This window comes from Oncorhynchus keta, chromosome 21 (assembly GCF_023373465.1).
Source record: "Oncorhynchus keta strain PuntledgeMale-10-30-2019 chromosome 21, Oket_V2, whole genome shotgun sequence".
Taxonomy (NCBI): domain Eukaryota; kingdom Metazoa; phylum Chordata; class Actinopteri; order Salmoniformes; family Salmonidae; genus Oncorhynchus; species Oncorhynchus keta.
The window spans coordinates 4,142,547-4,165,090 of NC_068441.1; the positions used below are offsets into that span (position 1 = coordinate 4,142,547).

A 22,544-nucleotide genomic window follows, 5' to 3' on the forward strand; every position below is an offset into this window, starting at 1 on the left:
TTCCACAGGACTATTTCCATAATAAACATATTGATTCTAGATTAAAGCCCATTGGACACTGCTCATTTATTTATTTATAATTTAGGAACGAATATAAAGGCCTACTTACACTCTTAGAAAAAAAAGTTACTAAGTAGAACTATGTAGGGTTCTTAGGTTTGTGCTCAAATGAGATCCCTTTTTGGTGCTAGGTAGAAACCTTTGCAGAGTTCTACCTAGAACCATCTATGTAGGGTTCTTCATAGATGGTTCCAGGACATCTACAGGGTTCTACAGAGAACCACTATTATCTGAAGGTTCTTCCTAGAACCCTCTATGAAGGGATATACCGAGAACCCTTTTATCTTTGGAGGGTTCTTCCTGGAACCCTCAAGGTTCCACCAGCCTTATTATCCTTTAAAATTAAATTATTTATGACAAAACATTACATATATCATAAGGCCTTTATTTGAAGGTCGAGTTATACCCTAACTCAGTGGTGATGGGGAAACTCCTGGTTTACAGGCCACATCAGGCCTGTAAGTCACACTGTGCTGGCTTGCAATGTGATGTTTAATTCCTATTTGAATCCAGACAGAGTTAGGTAGTGAGGTTACATTTGATACTGGAGCTCCAAGGCATACATCGAAATTGCTAAGCAGCTAACTTCGAAACAGTGTGCCAATGAGTGTATCAATTTATCAGAAGTCCGTCATCAATGACGTCGGAAGGTTAGTTTGATCACATGCTTTTTGAAACCGTGTGTTGCAAAATGCGAGATCCCTCTGATCTCGCAGTGGTTCCAGTGCTTTCTTCAATTAAGCTGCTTTCAAACACCAACCTCTACTGGATATCGTACCTATAAATATTGTTAGGATTTTGTACATATCATTTCACCTGACTGGTAGCTTAGCAGGTAGAGTAGGGAACTTTGGACAATCCAGGGATGTGAAGGTATTAAGTCGAATCATGTTGATGGCACACTATTTTGAAAAGAGTTTTGTGGAACCACACTTTCTGCACTGCTATAGATTCCATTTTGAAAAACAGTCCATGTGAAGGCAAAACAGGGAAGCATGATGTAAAATGGAATCCAACTGATTGCAGGCTATTAAAGCAAACAACTTTACAGCCGCGCCATTAAGTTTTGATAAATCAGTGGAGAAAAAAATAAACTGATACTCACTTTGTTTTTAATTGCTGATCAGTATACGTCATTAATGTGCATTGTGAACTGATAATGAAGCTCTGAGTAAATGAACCGTTTTTCTACACAATTGCCTGGAAAGCTTCAATGCTTTAGGAAATGTAGTTTCCCATCAATAGAGTTATGATGTCCAAACAAGCGTGATTTTTTTTTATTACCCACAACCTGAATTCCGAATGACTGCCAGGATTGAAAAAAATAATTATTGAGACTGTCTCAATCATATAAACTGTAACAACCATCTCGGTAAGGGGTGCAATAAATCCACCTATTAACAGTATGGATTAGTTTAGAAACATTTATGCTATGTATCTTTGTCTAGCATAACATTAATCAACCAATCAATATACATGCAAAAAAACACATATCAAAACAAACAATTCTGAAAATCACCCTGCCATCGCGCATGCTGGGAAATATGATAACGTTCAATGTAGAACCCTTCTTGCCTTTCAAAGAATCATAAAAAACTACTTTCTAGAACCTTTTGATCTGTTTCACCTGTCTTGTGCTTTTTTCAACCCCCCACCAGGTGTCTCCTATTTTTCTACAATATCCCCTGTGTATTTATACCTACGTTTTCTGTTTATCTGCCTGCCGTTCTGCCCCTTGTTGACTCTGCCGTGGATTGCGAACCTCTGCTTGCCCTCGACCTGCACTTTTGCCTGACCCTTTGTGATAATAAATATTCTGAGAACCAAAGCACCTTTCTCCTGTATCTGCATCTGGTTCATATCCTCGCGATACAGTCGCGATACAGAATCCATGTCTTCCAAAAAGGGTTCTTCAGATCAAAACGGCTCTTGGTATAACCCTATCCCTCCCATAAAGAACCCTTTTGGAACCCTTTTCTAAGAGTGTATCATTACAGCCATGACGATTTATCTTATTGGTGTAAATGTATTCGGCTTTCTTTTGGCATAATGCAGTTCAACGGGTTGGGTAGAAAGTTATTGAATGTAAACATTTGCACCCAAACAAGTTTCAGTTTTTGGAAATACAATCTTAAACTATAATCTGTAGATAGAATGCCATTTGATTGAGCATGAAATCAACCCACACATTTCTATTTAGCGTAGACATGTTTTTCTACATGCTATAATGTCTTTAGGGAAACATTACTGTATTTAAATAATATAGATTTATAACAAACCGTTAATAGTTCATATTGCACGAGTTTAAAACATACACTTATGAATGCAGTCCTTTGATAAAGTGTTTCAGCCTAGGATAAAATAGGCTTGTTACAAGAAACAAATACAATCAAATTAAGTGGACGTTTAAAATCCCAAAATATTGATAATTGGTTTATTTAATGAGGGCATAGTAGTTTTGCCATCGGATTAATTTGTACCACTCATAAACCAATGACGGAAATGGGCGGTCCAACAACACGCGTAAAGCTTCTCCAATGTTGTCATTTTGAGATTGCAGCGCGGCTGTAGACTATTGTTGATGTCAAAGACGCATGTAGAACAAAGTATCGCTGTCTTTTCATTGTTTTATTGGTCGTATTAGAGACGGATTTACAGAATCTCTGGAATCATGAGTAAAGTGCAAGGTGGGATGAAATGCGTGAAATATCTTCTTTTTGTTTTCAACTTCATATTCTGGGTAAGTGTTGATCCTACCACCGATACATTTATTCGATCATAAACATGGTTGCATGTGTGCATGCATGTTTATTGTGATTTATAGTGATTCTTCATAAATTGCAGATGCTTTTTGCAGCAAATCCATCTCTCACGCTGCTGAAGCTGATTCATTTATATTATTCTGCTGGTCCGGAGGGAAAGTACATTTCCTCTGTTGTTGTCGGATTTTTATCAACGTAACTCATTTTCATGGACGCATGCTGTTACCAAATATAATCATATTCTCTTATTTGATGGTTGAGATAGAAAGCGCGAGTGTGCGCGCTCTCTCGCACGTTATATGAAATGTTTACAGCAGTATTTCTTCAAAGACATGTTCTCATGGTAACTCCTTTAACCACGACTCACCTCCCTCCAGATATAGTTGAAGGATCTTAGTTTGATCACTCTTTTGTTGTTGTTGAATTTGCGCATGAGCTTCATGATTTACATACATTTACTGAAAACACGCACTAACACTTGGTTATATTAACAGTATTGCACTTCTCATGTAGCCTACTTTTGTCAATTTTATTGACCAAGCAACTGCACTAATGGACTAAATGTTCAAATCCTGTTGCAACTGCTCGGCATCCGACTGTAATGCGCTACAGACGGTAGGTAGTGCGTACGTCCCAGTACATCAATGGAGCCAAGTTTCCTGTCATCCAGGACCGATATACTAGGTGGTGCCACACATTGACTAACCTCTGCCCTCTTTATATAGTGTTATTTCATTGTGTTACAATAAAAAAGTATTTTTTACTTTAAGTAAATATTTACCAAATAAACTAAATACAATTTCTTGAACTGCATTGATGGTTATGGGCTTGTAAGTAAGCATCCTGTGGCGGACAGCAATAGCATCGAATAGTCCCTGCGATATGCAATTGTTCAGGGAAGTCAGGAACCAATACACACAGTCAGTCAGGAAAGCAAAGACTGGCATTTTCAAACAGAAATTAGCATCCTGTAGCTCTAACTCCAAAAAGTTGAGGGACACTGTAAAGTCCATGGAGAGTAGGAGCACCTCCTCCCAGCTGCCCACTGCACTGAGATTAGGAAACACTGTCACCACCAATAAATCCATGATAATCAAACATTTCAATAAGCTCTACTCTACGGCTGGCCATGCTTTCCTCCTGGCTACCCCAACCCCGGCCAACAGCTCCGCACACCCCTCAGCTACTTGCCCGAGCCTCCCCAGCTTCTCCTTCACCCAAATCCAGATCGCAGATGTTATGAAAGAGCTGCAAAACCTGGACCTGTACAAATCAGCTGGGCAAGACAATCTGGACCCTCTCCTTTCTAAAATTATCCGCCGCCATTGTTGCAACCCCTATTTATCCGCCGCCATTGTTGCAACCCCTATTACCAGCCTGTTCAACCTCTCTTTTGTACCGTCCGAGATCCCAAAGATTGGAAAGCTGCCGCGGTCATACCCCTCTTCAAAGGGGGTGACACTCTAGACCCAAACTGTTTTAGACCTATATCCATCCTACCCTGCCTTTCTAAAGTCTTTGAAAGCCAAGTTAATTAACAGATCACTGACCATTTCGAATCCCACCGTACCTTCTCCGCTGTGCAATCCAGTTTCCGAGCTGGTCATGGGTGCACCTCAGCCATGCTCAAGGTTCTAAACGATATCATAACCGCCATCGATAAAAGACAGTACTGTGCAGCCGTCTTCATCGACCTGGCCAAGGCTTTCGACTCTGTCAATTACCGTATTCTTATCGGCAGACTCAATAGCCTTGGTTTCTCAAATGACTGCCTCGCCTGGTTCACCAACTACTTCTCAGACAGAGTTCAGTGTGTCAAATCGGAGGGCCTGTTGTCCGGACTTCTGGCAGTCTCTATGGGGGTACCACAGGGGTCAATTCTCGGGTCGACTCTTTTCTCTGTATATATCAACGATGTCACTCTTGCTGCAGGTGATTCCCTGATCCACCTCTATGCAGACGACACCATTCTGTATACAATCTGGCCCTTCTTTGCACACTGTGTTAACTAACCTCCACACCAGCTTCAATGCCATACAACACTCCTTCCGTGGCCTCCAACTGCTCTTAAACGCTAGTAAAACCAAATGCATGCTTTTCAACCGTTCGCTGCCCTCGCCCACCCGACTAGCATCACTACTCTGGACGGTTCTGACCTAGTATACGTGGACAACTACAAATACCTAGGTGTCTGGCTAGACTGTAGACTCTCCTTCCAGACTCACATTAAGCATCTCCAATCCAAAATCAAATCGAGAATCGGCTTTCTATTTCGCAACGAAGCCTCCTTCACTCACGCCGCCAAACTTACCCTAGTAAAACTGACCATCCTACCAATCCTCGACTTGGCGATGTCATCTACAAAATAGCTTCCAATACTCTACTCAGAAAATTGGATGAAGTCTATCACAGTGCCATCCGTTTTGTTACCAAAGCGCCTTATACCACCCACCACTGCGACCTGTATGCTCTAGTCGGCTGGCCCTCGCTAGATATTCGTCGCCAGACCCACTGGCTCCAGGTCATCTATACGTCTATGCTAGATTAAGCTCCACCTTTTCTCAGCTCACTGGTCACGATAACAACACAAACCCGTAGCACACGCTCCAGCAGGTATATCTCACTGGTCAACCCCAAAGACAACGCCTCCTTTGTCCGCCTTTCCTTCCAGTTCTCTACTGCCAGCGACTGGAACGAATTGCAAAAATTGCTGAAGCTGGAGACTTACATTTCCCTCACTAACGTTAAACATCAGCTATCTGAGCAGCTAACCGATCGCTGCAGCTGTACATAGTCCATCTGTAAATAGCCCACCCAATCTACCAACCTCATCCCCATATTGTTTTTACTTTGCTGCTCTTTTGCACACCAGTATCACTACTTACACACCATCATCTGCTCATCATAATCTGCTCATCTATCACTCCAGTGTTAATCTGCTAAATTGTAATTACTTTGCTACTATGGCCTATTTATTGCCTTACCTCCTCATGCCATTTGCACACACTGTATATAGACTTTATTTTTTTCTATTGTGTTATTGACTGTACGGTTGTTTATTCCATGTGTAACTCTGTGTTGTTTCTGTCGCTCTGCTTTGCTTTATCTTGGCCAGGTCGCAGTTGTAAATGGGGACTTGTTCTCAACTAGCTTACCTGGTTAAATAAAGGTGAAATAAAGAATAAAAAATGTCACCTGTTGTATTCGGCGCATGTGACTATTACATTTGGATTTGATTATTACATCTGTACCTGAGATTCTGAGGTCACAGTTCTACAGGACTGACTGAACTTCATGTTTAGTGTCAACTCAAAGTGTGAATGAACCTCCACATAAAATGTTATTTAAATATGAAAGAAATGGTTTATGTAATTGCACTATTACGACATCTATTTCAGCAGTATGCATAGTTTGCTCTAGACTGTTGTGATTTACACTGTAAGACGTTTCTCTAATTTCAACAGTAAACACTGTAGAATGCACAGCAAAATACTGCAAATGTGTTTTACAGCACACTGTAATACTTTTCTGTAATTTCAACACTAAGACACTGTAGAATGCACATTTTACAAAACATTTTACTGTTGAAATTGTCTAAACTCTGTGGCACAGCGGTAAGTTGTTTGCTTTAATAGCCTACAATCAATTGTATTCCATCTTACGTCATACTTTCCTTTTTTTGCCTTCAAGTTGACTATTTTTCAAAAACAGAATATATGGCATTATTTAGGATGCTTAACACAGAAGCTTATACTATACTAAATCAAATGAATTATTTGAACAACAGGGCAGAATGTTTGGTTTCACATTAAATTATTTTCAAACTAATGCACTTTAAACAGGATTCAACCTCATACCCTGATGTCCCTGAATGTTCCCTACTCAACATTCTAATCTACCATTCAGGTAAAATGACATGTACAAAATCCTAACTATATATTTTTAAGTATGTTATCCAGTAAAGGTTGGTGTTTGAAAGCCGCTTAATCGAAGAAAGCACTGGAACCACAGTAAAATCAGTGGGATCTTGCGTTTTTGCAACACAGGGTTTGAAAAATGCACGTGATCAAACGAAGCTGATGACGTACTTCTGATAAAGTGATACACACATCCGCACACTGCTTTGAAGTTACGCCTCGATCACACCAACAGTGTCATTTGCGTTTTGGTACACCGGAAGCACATTCATTTCCAATTCAATGCTTTGTGTGCCTTGCAGCATTGCGTTGCAGAGGCAGTTGCAGTGCGTTCTGTGTGGTGCACACGTTGGGTTTATCGAACATGCATCAAATTATATGTGTAGACAGCTTGACAGAAATGGTTGCAGAAGGTGAATATTGAACTTTTGTTGCACTCATATCCAGATGATGCTGTGTGCCATTTAACACAAAAAAACACTGTAGGTGTGTTTGAGGCGTTAGCTATTTCGACGCATATTTCAGAGCTCCAGTATTACACGTAAACGTCACTCACTAATAGTGAGTGCATGGTATTGATGTTTCTGACTCGTTAACATATTTTGAGGTGTGTCTTGTAAGAGGCTATATTCGTTGCACCCGTTAGTAAGAAAGCTGTATGAATTTAACTGATATGTTGTAGTGGTTCCCTAACAGTTACATGTATGTATATAGGGGAGAGATCAGAGTAGCAGCAGGTCTTAAACTTTTAATGGTTGAATATTTAACCACATTCATTTGATCTGTTTTGCCATGTAATCACAGCCAGTTTGGAAGCCTTTGTTTAAGGCCTCTAAAATGGTAAGTGATTTGAAACACATAGTTATTTGTTAATGTGCTGAACTTTACAAATGCCTAGCAGCCAACCTGCTTGCTCCAATCCCTTGTAAAATACTGTGGAGAAAATTACGTTCTTACAGTTCATTAGTCACTTTTACAGTATTGTAGTATGTTTCATTACTTTGACATTATAGTAACTTACAGGAAGCTGGCATCAAGTTCTCATCAATATCTCCAGTAATGTATTGGCACTATCCAGAGATCATAAGATATCTTGTTGTAATTATTTTGAAGACCAGTGCATCCTCAACTACAGCCACATTTTCAGTAACTGTTACAGAAACGTTTAACTTGCTATGACTATGATTTGTGTGTTTTTTATATTTTTATCCACCTTGGTTGAATGCACCAAATGCAAGTTGCTAAGGGACAAGAGCGCCCGCTAAATTACCAAAATGTACAAATTAAAACTTGTAAATAATACTGGGTAATATGTCACTTAGTAATAACAGTAAGATGTTGTAATTCTAATTTATACTGTAAATGAGATTACTGTAACTGACTTGGTACTTACTGTAAGTTATATTACAGTACACATTTAGGCCAATCGCTGCCAGGAAGTTACTGTAAATTTTACAGGTAATATTTTACAGCGTGTACATATAGCATAAGCCTACTGAACTTCTTGCAGAACTGCAGTTTGTTGGTACATTTCCAACATACTGTAGCTACGATGGCCAACCATATTTCCTATCCCCCTCTCTCATACAAGTTGGCACTGTGATGTGACTTTCTTTTTGCTGGGAAGAGTGATGTCACTTTGTCAGACATCAGCCCTTTGTTACCAGTTAAGAGACAAAAAACAGTGGCGTTGTGAGACGAGCCAAAGAGGGCGGGTCATAGTGGACAGGAGAAAGCGTACAGCGTCAGTTTGGGGTACAGTGCCAACGGGCAGCCAATGCCAGTGTGTTACATCACCCATCTGTAGGCCTGTGAGGCTGGCACAGCCTGTGGCTGAGACACTATGGGCTGTCCTGCTCTGAGTTTTAGCTGTAGGCACAGGTCTAGGATCAGCTTACTCTCTGCCTATACTTGCCATTATCATTAGGGGGTTCAAATGCAACACTGACCTTAAGGCAGTGTCTAATCTGGCTACCCTGCTACATAGTACTCTGAAGGCCAAAGTCCCCAGAGGTTAAAGACAGACGAGATATGTCTTTTTTTTATTACAACATTACACTATTAGTTGTCCACTTGTAATCCTTAAGGAGGGGGGTTGTAGTAAGCTAACATATGGAATTGCCTGAAGATGGTTATACCAAGGATCATTTAGCCATTTTATTTGGAATTTTAAGACTCCTTTAATTATAAAAAAAAAGTATATACATTTTTTATTGATGAAACATTGAATATGGCCTTACTTCTATTAGTCCATAGAACACACATTGAATACCAGGTTCATACAGTTGAAGTTGGAGGTTTACATACACCTTAGCCAAATACATTTAAACTAAATTTTTCACAATTCCTGACATTTAATCCTAGTAAACATTCCCTGTATTAGGTCAGTTAGGAACACCACTTTATTTTAAGAATGTGAAATGTCAGAATAATAGTATTTATTTCAGCTTTTATTTATTTAATTACATTCCCAGTGGGTCAGAAGTTTACATACACTCAATTCGTATTTGGTAGCATTGCCTTTAAATTGTTAAACATGGGGCAAATGTTTCAGGTAGCCTTCCACAAGCTTCCCACAATAAGTTGGGTGAATTTTGTCCCACTCCTGACAGCTGGTGTAACTGAGTCAGGTTTGCTCGCACACACTTTTTCAGTCCTGCCCACAAATGTTCTACATGATTGAGGTCGGGGCTTTGTGATGGCCACTCCAATACTTTTACTTTGTTGTCCCTAAGCCATTTTGCCACAACTTTGGAAGTATGCTTGGGGTCATTGTCCATTTGGAAGACCCATTTTCGACCAAGCTTTAACTTCCTGACTGATGTCTTGAGATGTTGCTTCAATATATCCACGTAAATGTCCTCCCTCATGATGCCATCTATTTTGTGAAGTGCACCAGTTCCTCCTGCAGCAAAGCACCCCCACAACATGATGCTGCCACACCCATGCTTCACGGTTGGGATGGTGTTCTTCGGCTTGCAAGCATCCCCCTTTTTCCTCCAAACATAACAATGGTCATTATGGCCAAACAGTTATATTTTTGTTTCATCAGACCCGAGGACATTTCTCCAAAAAGTACGATCTTTGTCCCCATGTGCAGTTGCAAACCGTAGTCTGGCTTTTTTTTATGGTGGTTTTGGAGCAGTGGCTTCTTCCTTGCTGAACGGCCTTTCATGTTATGTCGATATAGGACTCGTTTTACTGTGGATATACAGTGGGACAAAAAAGTATTTAGTCAGCCACCAATTGTGCAAGTTCTCCCACTTAAAAAGATGAGAGATGCCTGTAATTTTCATCATAGGTACACTTCAACTATGACAGACTAAATGAGAAAAAAAATATCCAGAAAATCACATTGTAGGATATTTAATGAATTTATTCGCAAATTATGGTGGAAAATAAGTATTTGGTCACCTACAAACAAGCAAGATTTCTGGCTCTCACAGACCTGTAACAATTTCTTTAAGAGGCTCCTCTGTCCTCCACTCGTTACCTGTATTAATGGCATCTGTTTGAACTTGTTATCAGTATAAAAGACACATGTCCACAACCTCAAACATTCACACTCCAAACTCCACTATGGCCAAGACCAAAGAGCTGTCAAAGGACACCAGAAACAAAATTGTAGACCTGCACCAGGCTGGGAAGACTGAATCTGCAATAGGTTAGCAGCTTGGTTTGAAGAAATCAACTGTGGGAGCAATTATTAGGAAATGGAAGTTATACAAGACCACTGATAATCTCCCTCGATCTGGGGCTCCACGCAAGAACACACCCCGTGGGGTCAAAATGATCACAAGAACAGTGAGCAAAAATCCCAGAATGACACGGGGTGACCTAGTGAATGACCTGCAGAGCGCTGGGACCAAATTAACAAAGCCTAAAATCAGTAACACACTACGCCGCCAGGGACTCAAATCCTGCAGTGCCAGACGTGTCCCCCTGCTTAAGCCAGTACATGTCCAGGCCCGTCTGAAGTTTGCTAGAGAGCATTTGGATGATCCAGAAGAAGATTGGGAGAATGTCATATGGTCAGATGAAAATAGAACCAAAATATAACTTTTTCAACTCGTCGTGTTTGGAGAACAAAGAATGCTGAGTCGCATCCAAAGAACACCATACCTACTCTGAAGCATGGGGGTGGAAACATCATGCTTTGGGGCTGTTTTTCTGCAAAGGGACCAGGATGACTGATCCGTGTAAAGGAAAGAATGAATGGGGCCATGTATCGTGAGATTTTGAGTGAAAACCTCCTTCCATCAGCAAGGTCATTGAAGATCAAACGTGGCTGGGTCTTTCAGCATGACAATGATCCCATATACACCACCCGGGCAACGAAGGAGTGGTTTCGTGAGAAGCATTTCAAGGTCCTGGAGTGGCATAGCCAGTCTCCAGATCGCAAGCCCATAGAACATCTTTGGAGGGAGTTGAAAGTCGGTGTTGCCCAGCAACAGCCCCAAAACATCACTGCTCTAGAGGAGATCTGCATGGAGGAATGGGCCAAAATACCAGCAACCGTGTGTGAAAACCTCGTGAAGACTTACAGAAAACGTTTGACCTCTGTCATTGCCAACAAAGGGTATATAACAAAGTATTGAGATAAACTTTTGTTATTGACCAAATACTTATTTTCCACCATAATTTGCAAATAAATTCATAAAAAATCCTACAATGTGATTTTCTGGATTTTTTTTTCTTCTAATTTTGTCTGTCATAGTTGAAGTGTACCTGTGATGAAAATTACAGGCCTCTCTCATCTTTTTAAGTGGGAGAACTTGCACAATTGGTGGCTGACTAAATACTTTTTTGCCCCACTGTAGATACTTTTGTACCTGTTTCCTCCAGCATCATCACAAGGTCCTTTGCTGTTGTTCTGGAATTGATTTGCACTTTTTGCATGGAAGTACGTTCATCTCTAGGAGACAGAATGCGTCTCCTTCCTGAGCGGTATGACGGCTGAGTGGTCCCATGGTGTTTATACTTGTATACTATTGTTTGTACAGATGAACGTGGTACCTTCAGGCATTTGGAAATTGCTCCCAAGGATGAACCAGACTTGTGAAAAAGTTTGAAGTTAGGCCTTGAAATACATCCACAGGTACACCTCCAATTGACTCAAATGATGTCAATTAGCCTATCGGATGCTTCTAAAGCCATGGCATCAATTTCTTTAATTTTCCAAGGTGTTTAAAGGCACAGTCAACTTAGTGTATGTACACTTCTGACCCAATGGAATTGTAATTCAGTGAATTATAAGTGAAATAATCTGTCTGTAAACAAATTTTTTTAAATTACTTGCATCATGAACAAAGTAGATGTCCTAGCTGACTTGCCAAAACTATAGTTAACAAGAAATTTGATGAGTGGTCGAAAAACTAGTTTTAATGACTCCAACTTAAGTGTATGTAAACTTCCGACTTCAACTGTACATGGAAAAACAAAAATAAATCAAAAGGAAGTTTGTTTTATAATTTCTGTCCTATTTCTGAGAGATCAGGAAATTAGTCATACATTTTTACCCATATTTATCTCCTTTTTTTTGGCACTAAACTATTTTCAATAATTGTTACTTCCAAAAATTATTTTAGCTGGTACCGAGCTATCTTCAGACAAATCTTGTGAGGCTTGTGGGTGTCTTAGAGCAAAACATATAGGGGTCATATTAGTGTGTAGCCCAAACTGTTTGGATGCTACAGACAGAAGTTGGCAGATCGGCGGTACGGTGCCGCTTGTGGGGGTCATGGAGCATAACAGAACACCCTCGTGAGAGTCTCATCTTTCCATATAGGTGTCATATTAGTTATTTTGGATTGCTACAGGCAGATTTTCGGGATGTCTCATGGTCTGACAAACACCACTGTAGCTTGGCCACCTTCCACTGCAGATGCAGAAGGCCACCATTGGCGGAAGTGGTGGATTGAGACGCAGCCCATGCAAAAAAAACTGATATCTCTAGCTTAAACTGACAGATTTTGATGGGGATGTTTTCATTATGCTAATTAGATTTCAGCAGTGGCGCCAACATCGACACCTCGGACACAAGGGCTAGTTAGTTGTGAAGTCAATTATTTGATACTGAATGTTCATTGAAACAGCCTTTTTGACAGTCATTGTGGTTTTCAGAGTAAAGCATTTTACTGAACAGTATCTGCCCAAGAATATCTGCCCAGGCCTCTACAAAAAGCCAGATGGTACATGTGACAAAGTCACATGGAGTCATGGGTGACACCACCTTGTGTTACTGGGTTTCAATCAATGGGTTATTCTATTTAAGCTCTCATGGGGACCAATGCTGTGCAGTGTCCTGATCTGTTCTCAAGGTCAGGTCATAGACACTAGACGGTCTGTACAGTATCTCACATCTGTAGTATGCAACATGAAGCTTTAAAAAAAGGTCAAGGTTTGTGATGACAAAATACACATTTGTGTAGACTAAACAGTAGTGTGCAAGATGTGCTGATTGATTACTGTGTTGCGTTGTTGTTCAGTGAATGTTCCCTGAATGTTGAGGATTTATTTGTTTCATGTATGTGCATGCTTTATCTTTTCTGCTCCCCAGCTGTGTGGCTCGTTGGTGTTGGCAGTGGGGTTATGGCTGATGTTTGACCCAAAGACAGACCAGCTTCTGAATGAAGAGGGAGCCCCTGAGACCTTCTTCATAGGTGAGTCCACAGTTAGACCAGGACCCTAGACCGGCTGAACACCTTCCCCACTGGTTCTGTTGGAATTATTGTACTGTACTTAGTTACCATGGTCAGTATTGCACAACATAGCCAAAGCAAAGTGTTACATCTTCCTCTGTTTCAAAAATGTTTTGCACATATCCTAGTACTGAACATGGCCCAGCCACCTACAACGTTTAATTAATTAACCTCTTTAAGGAATACCTAGGATAGGATAAAGTAATCCTTCTCACCCCCCCTTAAAAGATTTAGATGCACTATTGTAAAGTGGCTGTTCCACTGGATGTCATAAGGTGAATGCACCAATTTGTAAGTCGCTCTGGATAAGAGTGTCTGCTAAATGACTTAAATGTAAATGTTAATTAGGTAGGAATACGTTTGAAGTACAGTATTTAATGGGTCGACCGATTTAGAGGTCGACCGATTAATCGGAATGGCCGATTAATTGGGGCCGATTTCCAGTTTTCATAACAATCTGTAATTATTATTATTATTATTATTATTATTATTATTTTACACATTTTATTTAATCTTTATTTAACTAGGCAAGTCAGTTAAGAACACATTCTTATTTTCAATGACTGCCTAGGAATGGTGGGTTAACTGCCTTGTTCAGGGGCAGAACGACAGATTTTTACCTTTTCAGCTCAGGGATTCAATCTTGCAACCATACGGTTAACTAGTCCAACGCTCTAACCACCTGCCTCACGAGGAGCCCACCTGTTACGCGAATGCAGTAAGAAGCCAAGGTAAGTTGCTAGCTAGCATTAAACTTAATCAATCATGATCACCAGTTATAACTACACATGGTTGATGATATTACTAGTTTTTCTAGCGTGTCCTGCGTTGCATATAATCGATGCAGTGCGCATTCGCGAAAAAGGACTGTCGTTGCTCCAACGTGTACAGGCTCCAGCAGCAGACTCGTAAGCATTCATTCAAACAGCACGTTTGTGCGTTTTGCCAGCATCTCTGCTGTTTATGACTTCAAGCCTATCAACTCCCGAGATTAGGCTGGTGTAACGATGTGATGTGAAATGGCTAGCTAGTTAGCGGGGTAAGCGCTAATAGCGTTTCAAACGTCACACGCTCTGAGACTTGGAGTAGTTGTTCCCCTTGCTCTGCATGGGTAACGCTGCTTTGAGGGTGGCTGTTGTCGTTGTGTTCCTGGTTCGAGCCCAGGTAGGAGCGAGGAGAGGTACAGAAGCTATACTGTTACACTGGCAATACTAAAGTGCCTATAAGAACATCCAATAGTCAAAGGTATATGAAATACAGATGGTATAGAGAGAAATAGTCCTATAATTCTTATAATAACTACAACCTAAAACTTCTTACCTGGGAATATTGAGGACTCATGTTAAAAGGAACCACCAGCTTTCATATGTTCTCATGTTCTGAGCAAGGAACTTAACCGTTAGCTTTCTTACATAGCACATATTGCACTTTTACTCTCTTCTCCAACACTTTGTTTTTGCATTATTTAAACCAAATTGAACATGTTTCATAATTTATTTGAGGCTAAATTGATTTTATTGATGTATTATATTAAGTTAAAATAAGTGTTCATTCAGTATTGTTGTAATTGTCATTCTTACAAATACATTTAAAAAATCGGCCGATTAATCGGTATCGGCTTTTTTTTGTCCTCCAATAATTGGCATTGGAGTTGAAAAATTATAATCGGTCGACCTCTAGTATCTTTGTGTTTGTTGGAGCATTTCCCATCAATCTAACCTGTTCTTGTTTCTGTCCCATAGGAACATATACGCTATGACAGGAACCTTGTATTTTTTTTAAAGGATTATTCTAAAATTAAAGTTACACTAAATCGCCTGCGGTCATACCCTCGTAGGACATAATAATAGGTTGATTTCTGCAACAACAGACACATATTCTCCACAAAAGCTTGTTGAAGAGAAAGTGCATGGAGGGGCATTTTCCTGAGCGTCCGGTTAAATGCAAACTACACTTGAAATAACATTTTATTCACACATTGCCTGCCCCATGTCGTGGCACAATCTATATTAGCCATTGTATACTGTATGTATTCAAAGACTGTCTTGTGTTTCAAGTGACCTCTCAACATTCATTATTAAGTATCGGTGTTCCGTATAATATCCTGGTCACCATGGACATGAGTAGAATGCAGCCTATTCTTGTTATTTCAAATTTAGAGTGTAACCTAAAAATGGTGACTCACTTTACCAACTCTTCACCGTGCCTTCACCCAGTTGGCTGCTGCCCTCAGGGTGCTGTAGCTCATTGGGTGGCCTCTGAGTCGACTGTCTCCTAGCGACCGCCACTCCCATCAGCCAGAGAGTCATGATATCATCAAAAACTGCATAATTCATTGCACATTGTGATACCGACATCTGATGCCAGCGTTTTCTATGAAATCCTAGTTAAATGCAGTAAAAGAAGAGTAAAAAAGAAGAACTGGGTACATGCCCAAGCCTTTTGGGTTGGTGTGTCATCACTGATGGGATGATGTATGCAATGTAGCTGGCTATGATGACACCATAACTTCATTTTGGCTTTCAATGCAAATGCTATACCAGCTCTTGCCTGGGCATCCAAACCATGTGGTACAAAGAGAGCTACCACCAACATAGGGACGTCTTGAGTTTGGTCATGTCCAGGCAATGTATAACAATCACCTGTCCTGAACAGATGTGCTATATAAAACAAGGCGAGAGAATCGTGTTACATATAACTTGGACCCCTAGACTTTTCTGCGGAAAAGCAAGCAGTCTGCAGATAGTAAATGTGCGACCGGCTCACAGTAAAAAAACAAAGCCCCATAAAGCATCAGATGACAGCTTCGATTAGTAATGAAATGGTAGCAATAGAACAGCAGCAACAGGAATCATAAACCAAACTCAAAATCGTATCCAATAAGGCTTTCTGTATTTGTTGTGGCCAACAATACACGCACAGCCTCGTATTCGGATCCATTTTGAGTTCACATTTTAACGTGGAGACGTTACAAACGTCCGGGCAGAAACATAGCACTAAGATTGATCATGTTTTGTCATAGTCCAAGGGAGCCTTGGATACAAGATAAATATTATATTGGGCAGCATAAGAACAATGTGTGAGGGAAAGGTTACCTTTTTGCAGTTGCACTGAAGACAAGACTAATTAGACAGGGATATCATAGAGGGACAAGGAGGCAGCATTCCCTACGGATGATTCACTTTCCATTCTGTCACCTCTGTGCCTCTGTGTCTGTGTAAGCTGAGCCAAGCCTATGGGGAGCAGTGTACTTACAGTGCTCGTCAATGTGCACACTGAACGCTCAAAGATTTGCATTGCCCATTGATAACCTCCACCAATGTTGGGGCAGCACAGAAATGCAAATGCTTAGATATCGCAGACACTGAAAAGGAGCTGTACATGTGTTTGGATTGGAGGGCTCTCTTCTCAACATCGCCGGCTTTTGCTTGTGTAAAGCAAGGTGCCTGTCTTGTCTCATGATGTTTTCCATTGTGTAAAGCAGGAGATCAGTTATGAGCTTAGCCAAGCCCTCTTCTTTCCAGTTTCCTCTCCCAGCCAGAGTGCAGCCACAGTGGACCGTTTCGCCTCACCTCCTATCTATTGTTCTTAAACAACGAAAACAACCTCAGCGCACCACGGGCCCCCATGTGGTTTAATTAGGGAGCCGTAGCAGTTCCTGCCTGTGTCGTCGATTTTAAGCCAAACACTGAGCATGGGGACTTCCCAGGTGTACCATTACTCTACCTTAACATCGTCTAAGTGTCGCACTGTTTCACTGTCTCGGGGAAGGGCTGGTCGTGAAGGCTGGGCTGAGGGGGCATGGGGGAGCATCACAGGGGAGATGAGATGACACCATCCCAGCCGCAGTGCTGTGGTGACCGTGACACTAGTCTCAGAGCAGATGCTACCCCAGCAGAGTCTTTGTTAGGCCTGCCCTGCGATGATGGTCTCTCTTCCTGCTCCTTGTATTGAGAGGGTTATTGTTGCTCAGGCAGGGGTGGAGCAGCTAATGAGGACATCCACAGGCCTCTGAAAATATGAGCTTTGTGTTGATGAGACAGATTACAGAGACATATATATATATATATATATATATACTGCTGCAAATTCAGCAAAGTGGAACATTGGGTTACCTTAGCAACACGTTGCTATCCAGGGTGTGCAAAATATATTCAAATCAACCGAGAGTAACTTTGAATAATGTGCAATGAGCACTTTGAAGTGGGAAAGTACTTTGTTTTAATGATGAGAATTTTCACCACTTTTCCCTCTGTGACTCATTTGAACTTACAGTTCATAAAGTCAGCATGAAGATAGTATTACATACTGGATACTCCCAACACTTGACTTTGTAGTTAGATTGTGTTGCTGCGTGGTAGAATCCATGTTTAACACTCTTGCCTAATGCTGCCACCCTCTGTTGATTCACTGCTCTCTCTCGCTCTCTGTGTCTCTCTCTGTGTGTCTCTCTCTCTCTCTCTCTCAGCTGTGTACATCCTGATTGGTGCAGGCGGGGTCATGATGCTGGTGGGATTCTTTGGTTGCTGCGGAGCTGTGAAGGAGTCACAGTGTCTCCTTGCGTCGGTGGGTAATTGGTGGGAGATTTACCTTAGGTGCCTAGCCTTAGGACAGCAATATTCAAACCTTGCCTCTGATTTTTAAGCAAATTTGAGTCCGAACTGAGACCAGACCACTCAAGAACAATCAACACCTATTGGAAAGTCGTTCTGGTATCTCTTTGGCCTTCACATGTGTGTAATTGTTCTGCAAAAAAATACTACTTTATCCAGAGTTAGGTTTTTTTTTTTTTTTTTTTTTTAAAATTTCTATTGACCCTGACACTCCCCAGTTCCTGCCGATACATGATGCTGCCACCACAAGACTTTGATTTTGAATTCACTTTGAAAATTTGGAGTCGGTTGTGGAGATCAGATTTTAAAAATATATATATATATATATATATTTTATTTAAATTTAAGGCAACAAAATGTGAAGATTATGCTAGGGGTGTGTAGACTTTCACTAGCGACTGTATTAGCATACTGTAGGCCCTGACCTTTAGCTGACCATATGTCCTGACCAGGGAAATCTCCTGGCCAAATGTACAGGATACTCTGTGAATTAACATACCACTGCCCTCTCTGTTTTGCAGTTCTTTGCCTGCCTTCTTGTAATCTTTGGTGCAGAGGTTTCTGCAGGTGTGTTTGGATTCATGAGCAAAGACAAGGTATATCCACTTTAATCAATGTTCCGATATTTAATTAAACGTGAGTTAAAGACAACCACTTGTTTATACTGCAATCTCGATCTCTTACTTATTTGAATTACTGATTCATCCTTAATCTATGTTTTAGATCATCGAAGACGTTCAACAATTCTATAGTGAATCTATTTCAGAGAATTCTGAACATTCCAACGGCACTACTGTAGCTGAAATGTACCACAATGTTGTGAGTTAAACTACATTTTATTTTTGCTCTCATATGTTCATGATCATGTGTCAGTGTTGTCCATTTCTATGTTTTGATATACAATATTTATTTTTGACATCCTATGTTTTTTTTTTTTGCCGTAGCTGAATTGCTGTGGTGTCTCCATGCCTTCGCCTTTGTGTCCTGATGCTGATGAAGACACAAAGGTACAACTCTGATAGAGGCCTCTAGTGGCCAAAAGGCTATATTAATATGGGCAGCGACATTGAGGGCTTCCACCATTTTTAGACAACTGGGTTGGACTTCCAACTTCATTGGCTAAATCCCTCCTGGTGACCCTGTTGGAGTCGTGTCCGACCGGGTCGCCGCTTAAATCTGCCGTATGTGCCTAAAGCTGAGAGTTTGTTCTTTATGTATCTTGGTATTTAATTTTCAATCGTGTAGAAAAGTGACTACATCAAAATGGAGGTTGCCTCAATGGCGCTGCTGGGTCATTCATACTATGCAGTGACCTTTGGAACTCATAACTTTAGGGGACTTTTCAAAATTATTCTATCAGAAAAGGGACATGTTTGACTTTCAGAAAAACATATTGGTCAATCTCAGGCACTTCATTTTTATTTTGGTGCATTTTCCAACCTGTTAGGTGCATACATTTGGACCCTAAATTAGCCAAAGCTCTGTCAGTGAGCAAGATTGAGCTAGCATAATGGAAATACCTAGTCAATTGTACAACTGACTGCCTTCAACTGAAATGTGTCTTGCGCATTTAACCGAACCTCTGAATCAGAGAGGTTACGGGGGGGCTGCCTTAATCGACATCCACGTCTTCGGCGCCTGGGGAACAGTGGGTTAACTGCCTTGCTCAGGGGCAGAAAGGCAGATTTTTACCTTGCCAGCTCGGGGATTCAGTCAAGCAACCTTTTGGTTACTGGCCCAACGCTCTAACCACTAGGCTACCTGCTGAGCACTTGAACAGGATTTTAATTTCTCTATCAAACATAGTGTTTTAGAAATTTGGTACATTTTCTCAAAAATATAGCCTAATAAGGTGGAAATGTATGAGTGAGACATAGTGTTTATATTTAATTGATCATTTCACCATTGTTTTACCACCAAAGAAATTATGACACTTCCTGAATGTGGTGTCATTGTAGGAAGAGGTTGTTTTCTTAAACTGAGAATTTCAACAAATTAACAGGATAGAAAGTGATATCAGGAACACAAAGAATATCTTAAATAAAATAATCAAGAAAAAACGTTATTGATAAGAGAGAATTTAACTAGAACTATAAAATAATGAAGGATTTTAAATTTTGTAAAAAAAAAAAATATGGCTTATATTTCTCGTGGAAGTTGCTGAATAACAACTGGGGACATGGCAAAAACTCCTACATCCATTGAATAAAAGTATTAAAAAGTTATTCATTTCCCTTTCAAGAACCATATTTTTGTGTATTTAAAGTAAAGGACACCTGACCTTTATATTTAAAGCCTTTTGGAATCCACATTTTACACTAAATAAGAAGTGATATTTCCTAGGGACAGTAAAGACACCACATTTCCTGGGGAAAGAAGAGGCACCTTTCCCACGCTTTCACGCTATAAGATGCAAAGATGAATCCTCTTATGTTGAAACAATTTTTTTTTTACCATAGGCCAACTGATTTTCCCCTACTGAGCGCCATTACTGTAGACCTACAGTTGTTAGTCACATTACAAACTAAAAAAAATCTTAGTTTTATAAGCTAGTTATAGTACAGTGGTGCCATTAACTGTGCTTAGAGCATATGGTTAATATACCCTTAATATGCTCTTATTGTTTTGTAAGAAATAGTAAATAAAGGTATTGTAAGTGACATGATCCTATATCTATATGTTTCCAGGACTGTCTGAATGCAATAATGGTCTTTTTCAATGAAAAGCTCTACATTATCGGATATGTGGGGATTGGTGTAGCAGGAGTAATGGTAAGGATCTTACTGACACTCGGGCACAAATTACATTATGTTACATATGATTAATTACAATATGTTACACAGTATACTGCAAAAAAAACTGTATTACAAGCTTATAGCCTACTAATATAGATGTTTTTTTTGCTCTCCCGTCAGGTCATTGGTATGATCTTCAGTATGGTCCTCTGCTGTGCAATTCGGAACAACAGGGAGGTGATATAGACAGGCCCCGTATCTCTACCCCTCCCACCCTGCAGACCCACCAGCCCTTTTGTAATCGCCATGCCTGAATGAGGAGGCGACATCACATCTGGGCTGGATGACAAGGGGAGCCTTTTAAATATTTTTTTTTTTTTAAACACAAACCATACAAGTCCATGGGGTCAATTTGGTGGTGTGGGTGTGATATCACACCCGAAATATCACCAGGATTTCCCCATCCCCTAGACAGTGGCCAGCACTGTGTGGAGCCAATGGGACCAGGCCATCTCTCTTTCCTCTGGCATCTCTGTTAACTAAATATCTGGTCCCTCTCTGCGCTTCTCTCCAAGCGCAACATGTCTCAGGATTTGGCAGTACACTGAGACATTCTCCATCTTTCCCCTCTAACACCGCTAGCATTCCATGTAACGTCTTCCTTTTTTGACGAAAGAAATGTGATTGGCGGAGGAGCATTGCTGTAAATATAAACTCCCTTTTTGTGTGTGCTTTTTTTAAAAACCTTATTGATCCAATGTCTTTGGTAACCTCAGCTTAAAAGGGCAATCAACAGTTGAAACAGTGTGTTACCAACCCGTTTTGGTAAAAAGCTGAGGGATGGGGCTGTAACCACTCTCAAATGAATAGACAGAGCTATGGATGCAAGGACTGACCATTCATGATATAAAAATGAGTTTTAACCATGTCTTGGGGCCATATGTTTGTTTACATTTACAAGCATTTATGGGGGTTCTGGCGGGGTACAAGAGTTGAACTAAACCCATGAAGGCGTTAATACGGTATATTCTTCAAGTATCAATGCGTACATATTAACTTAAGTCCAAGAATGGATGTAGCAAATGCAGCTTTCCCATTTTAAGGGTTAATTGCGTGTACAGGGGCTACTGTAGTCACCCATCATCTGCTTGTATGTCGGTCAGTAACAACTCCAGTCTTGGGAGTTTTACATAACTGTTGTTGGGACTTGCAGCATACATTTCACATCTTTGTACAGACAAGCCCAAGTGACCGATCCTCACACAACTGCATATTTCTCTTGAACAAACCTGTATGGTTTTTGCCCTCACTTACCTCCATTAGCAAAGTGGTGCTCTGCTAAGAAGTATCCCCTGCATTTTTATGAGCTGGGAGTGTGGGCCTACAATCCAAAAAGAGCCTGTTTCAACTTGACTGACATTCTGAAATAACAATTGTCAGTGTTCTGGGTCGGGGAAGCAGCTACATTTTATGAAGTACTGTCATTCTGTAAATGTCTAACCTTCTGAAGTCTAGATGATACATGTAATTTAGCATTGTCCCGAGTGATCTCTTTTAGAGCATGCAATGTGTGAACTGTTACAGTGAGTTAGTGTACATTGTGTGAATTCTTGTGGGATGTTAAGATTGTGCGAGCACACCGTCTGTGTTGTAGAATCCAGTTTATGCTAATAATGCATGTCCATTTAGTAGCCGTTTAATTGCCTGTAAAAATAAAAGTAATGGGAGCAAGTTTCTATTCTTTTAAAATGTTTGG

General features: G+C 40.5%; 1 protein-coding gene across 1 annotated transcript; it reads left to right on the forward strand.

The window, feature by feature from the left end:
• The first annotated feature begins 2,587 nt into the window (after nucleotides 1–2,587).
• On the forward strand, nucleotides 2,588–22,524 carry tspan2a (tetraspanin 2a). Its single transcript, XM_035796244.2, has 8 exons — nucleotides 2,588–2,800; nucleotides 13,299–13,401; nucleotides 17,909–18,006; nucleotides 18,575–18,649; nucleotides 18,777–18,872; nucleotides 18,998–19,060; nucleotides 20,741–20,824; nucleotides 20,969–22,524. Exons 1-8 carry the CDS (start codon nucleotides 2,732–2,734, stop codon nucleotides 21,032–21,034), a joined length of 654 nt encoding a protein of 217 aa, XP_035652137.1. The 5' UTR covers nucleotides 2,588–2,731; the 3' UTR covers nucleotides 21,035–22,524.
• Nucleotides 22,525–22,544: the final 20 nt, after the last annotated feature.

Excerpts from the sequence above, each read along its gene's own strand:
- tspan2a (XM_035796244.2), top strand. The coding sequence starts at position 2,732 with ATGAGTAAAGTGCAAGGTGGGATGAAATGCGTGAAATATCTTCTTTTT. Across the intron at positions 13,402-17,908 it reads CCCTGAGACCTTCTTCATAG|CTGTGTACATCCTGATTGGT; the intron begins GTGAGTCCACAG and ends TCTCTCTCTCAG. Across the intron at positions 19,061-20,740 it reads ATGCTGATGAAGACACAAAG|GACTGTCTGAATGCAATAAT; the intron begins GTACAACTCTGA and ends ATATGTTTCCAG.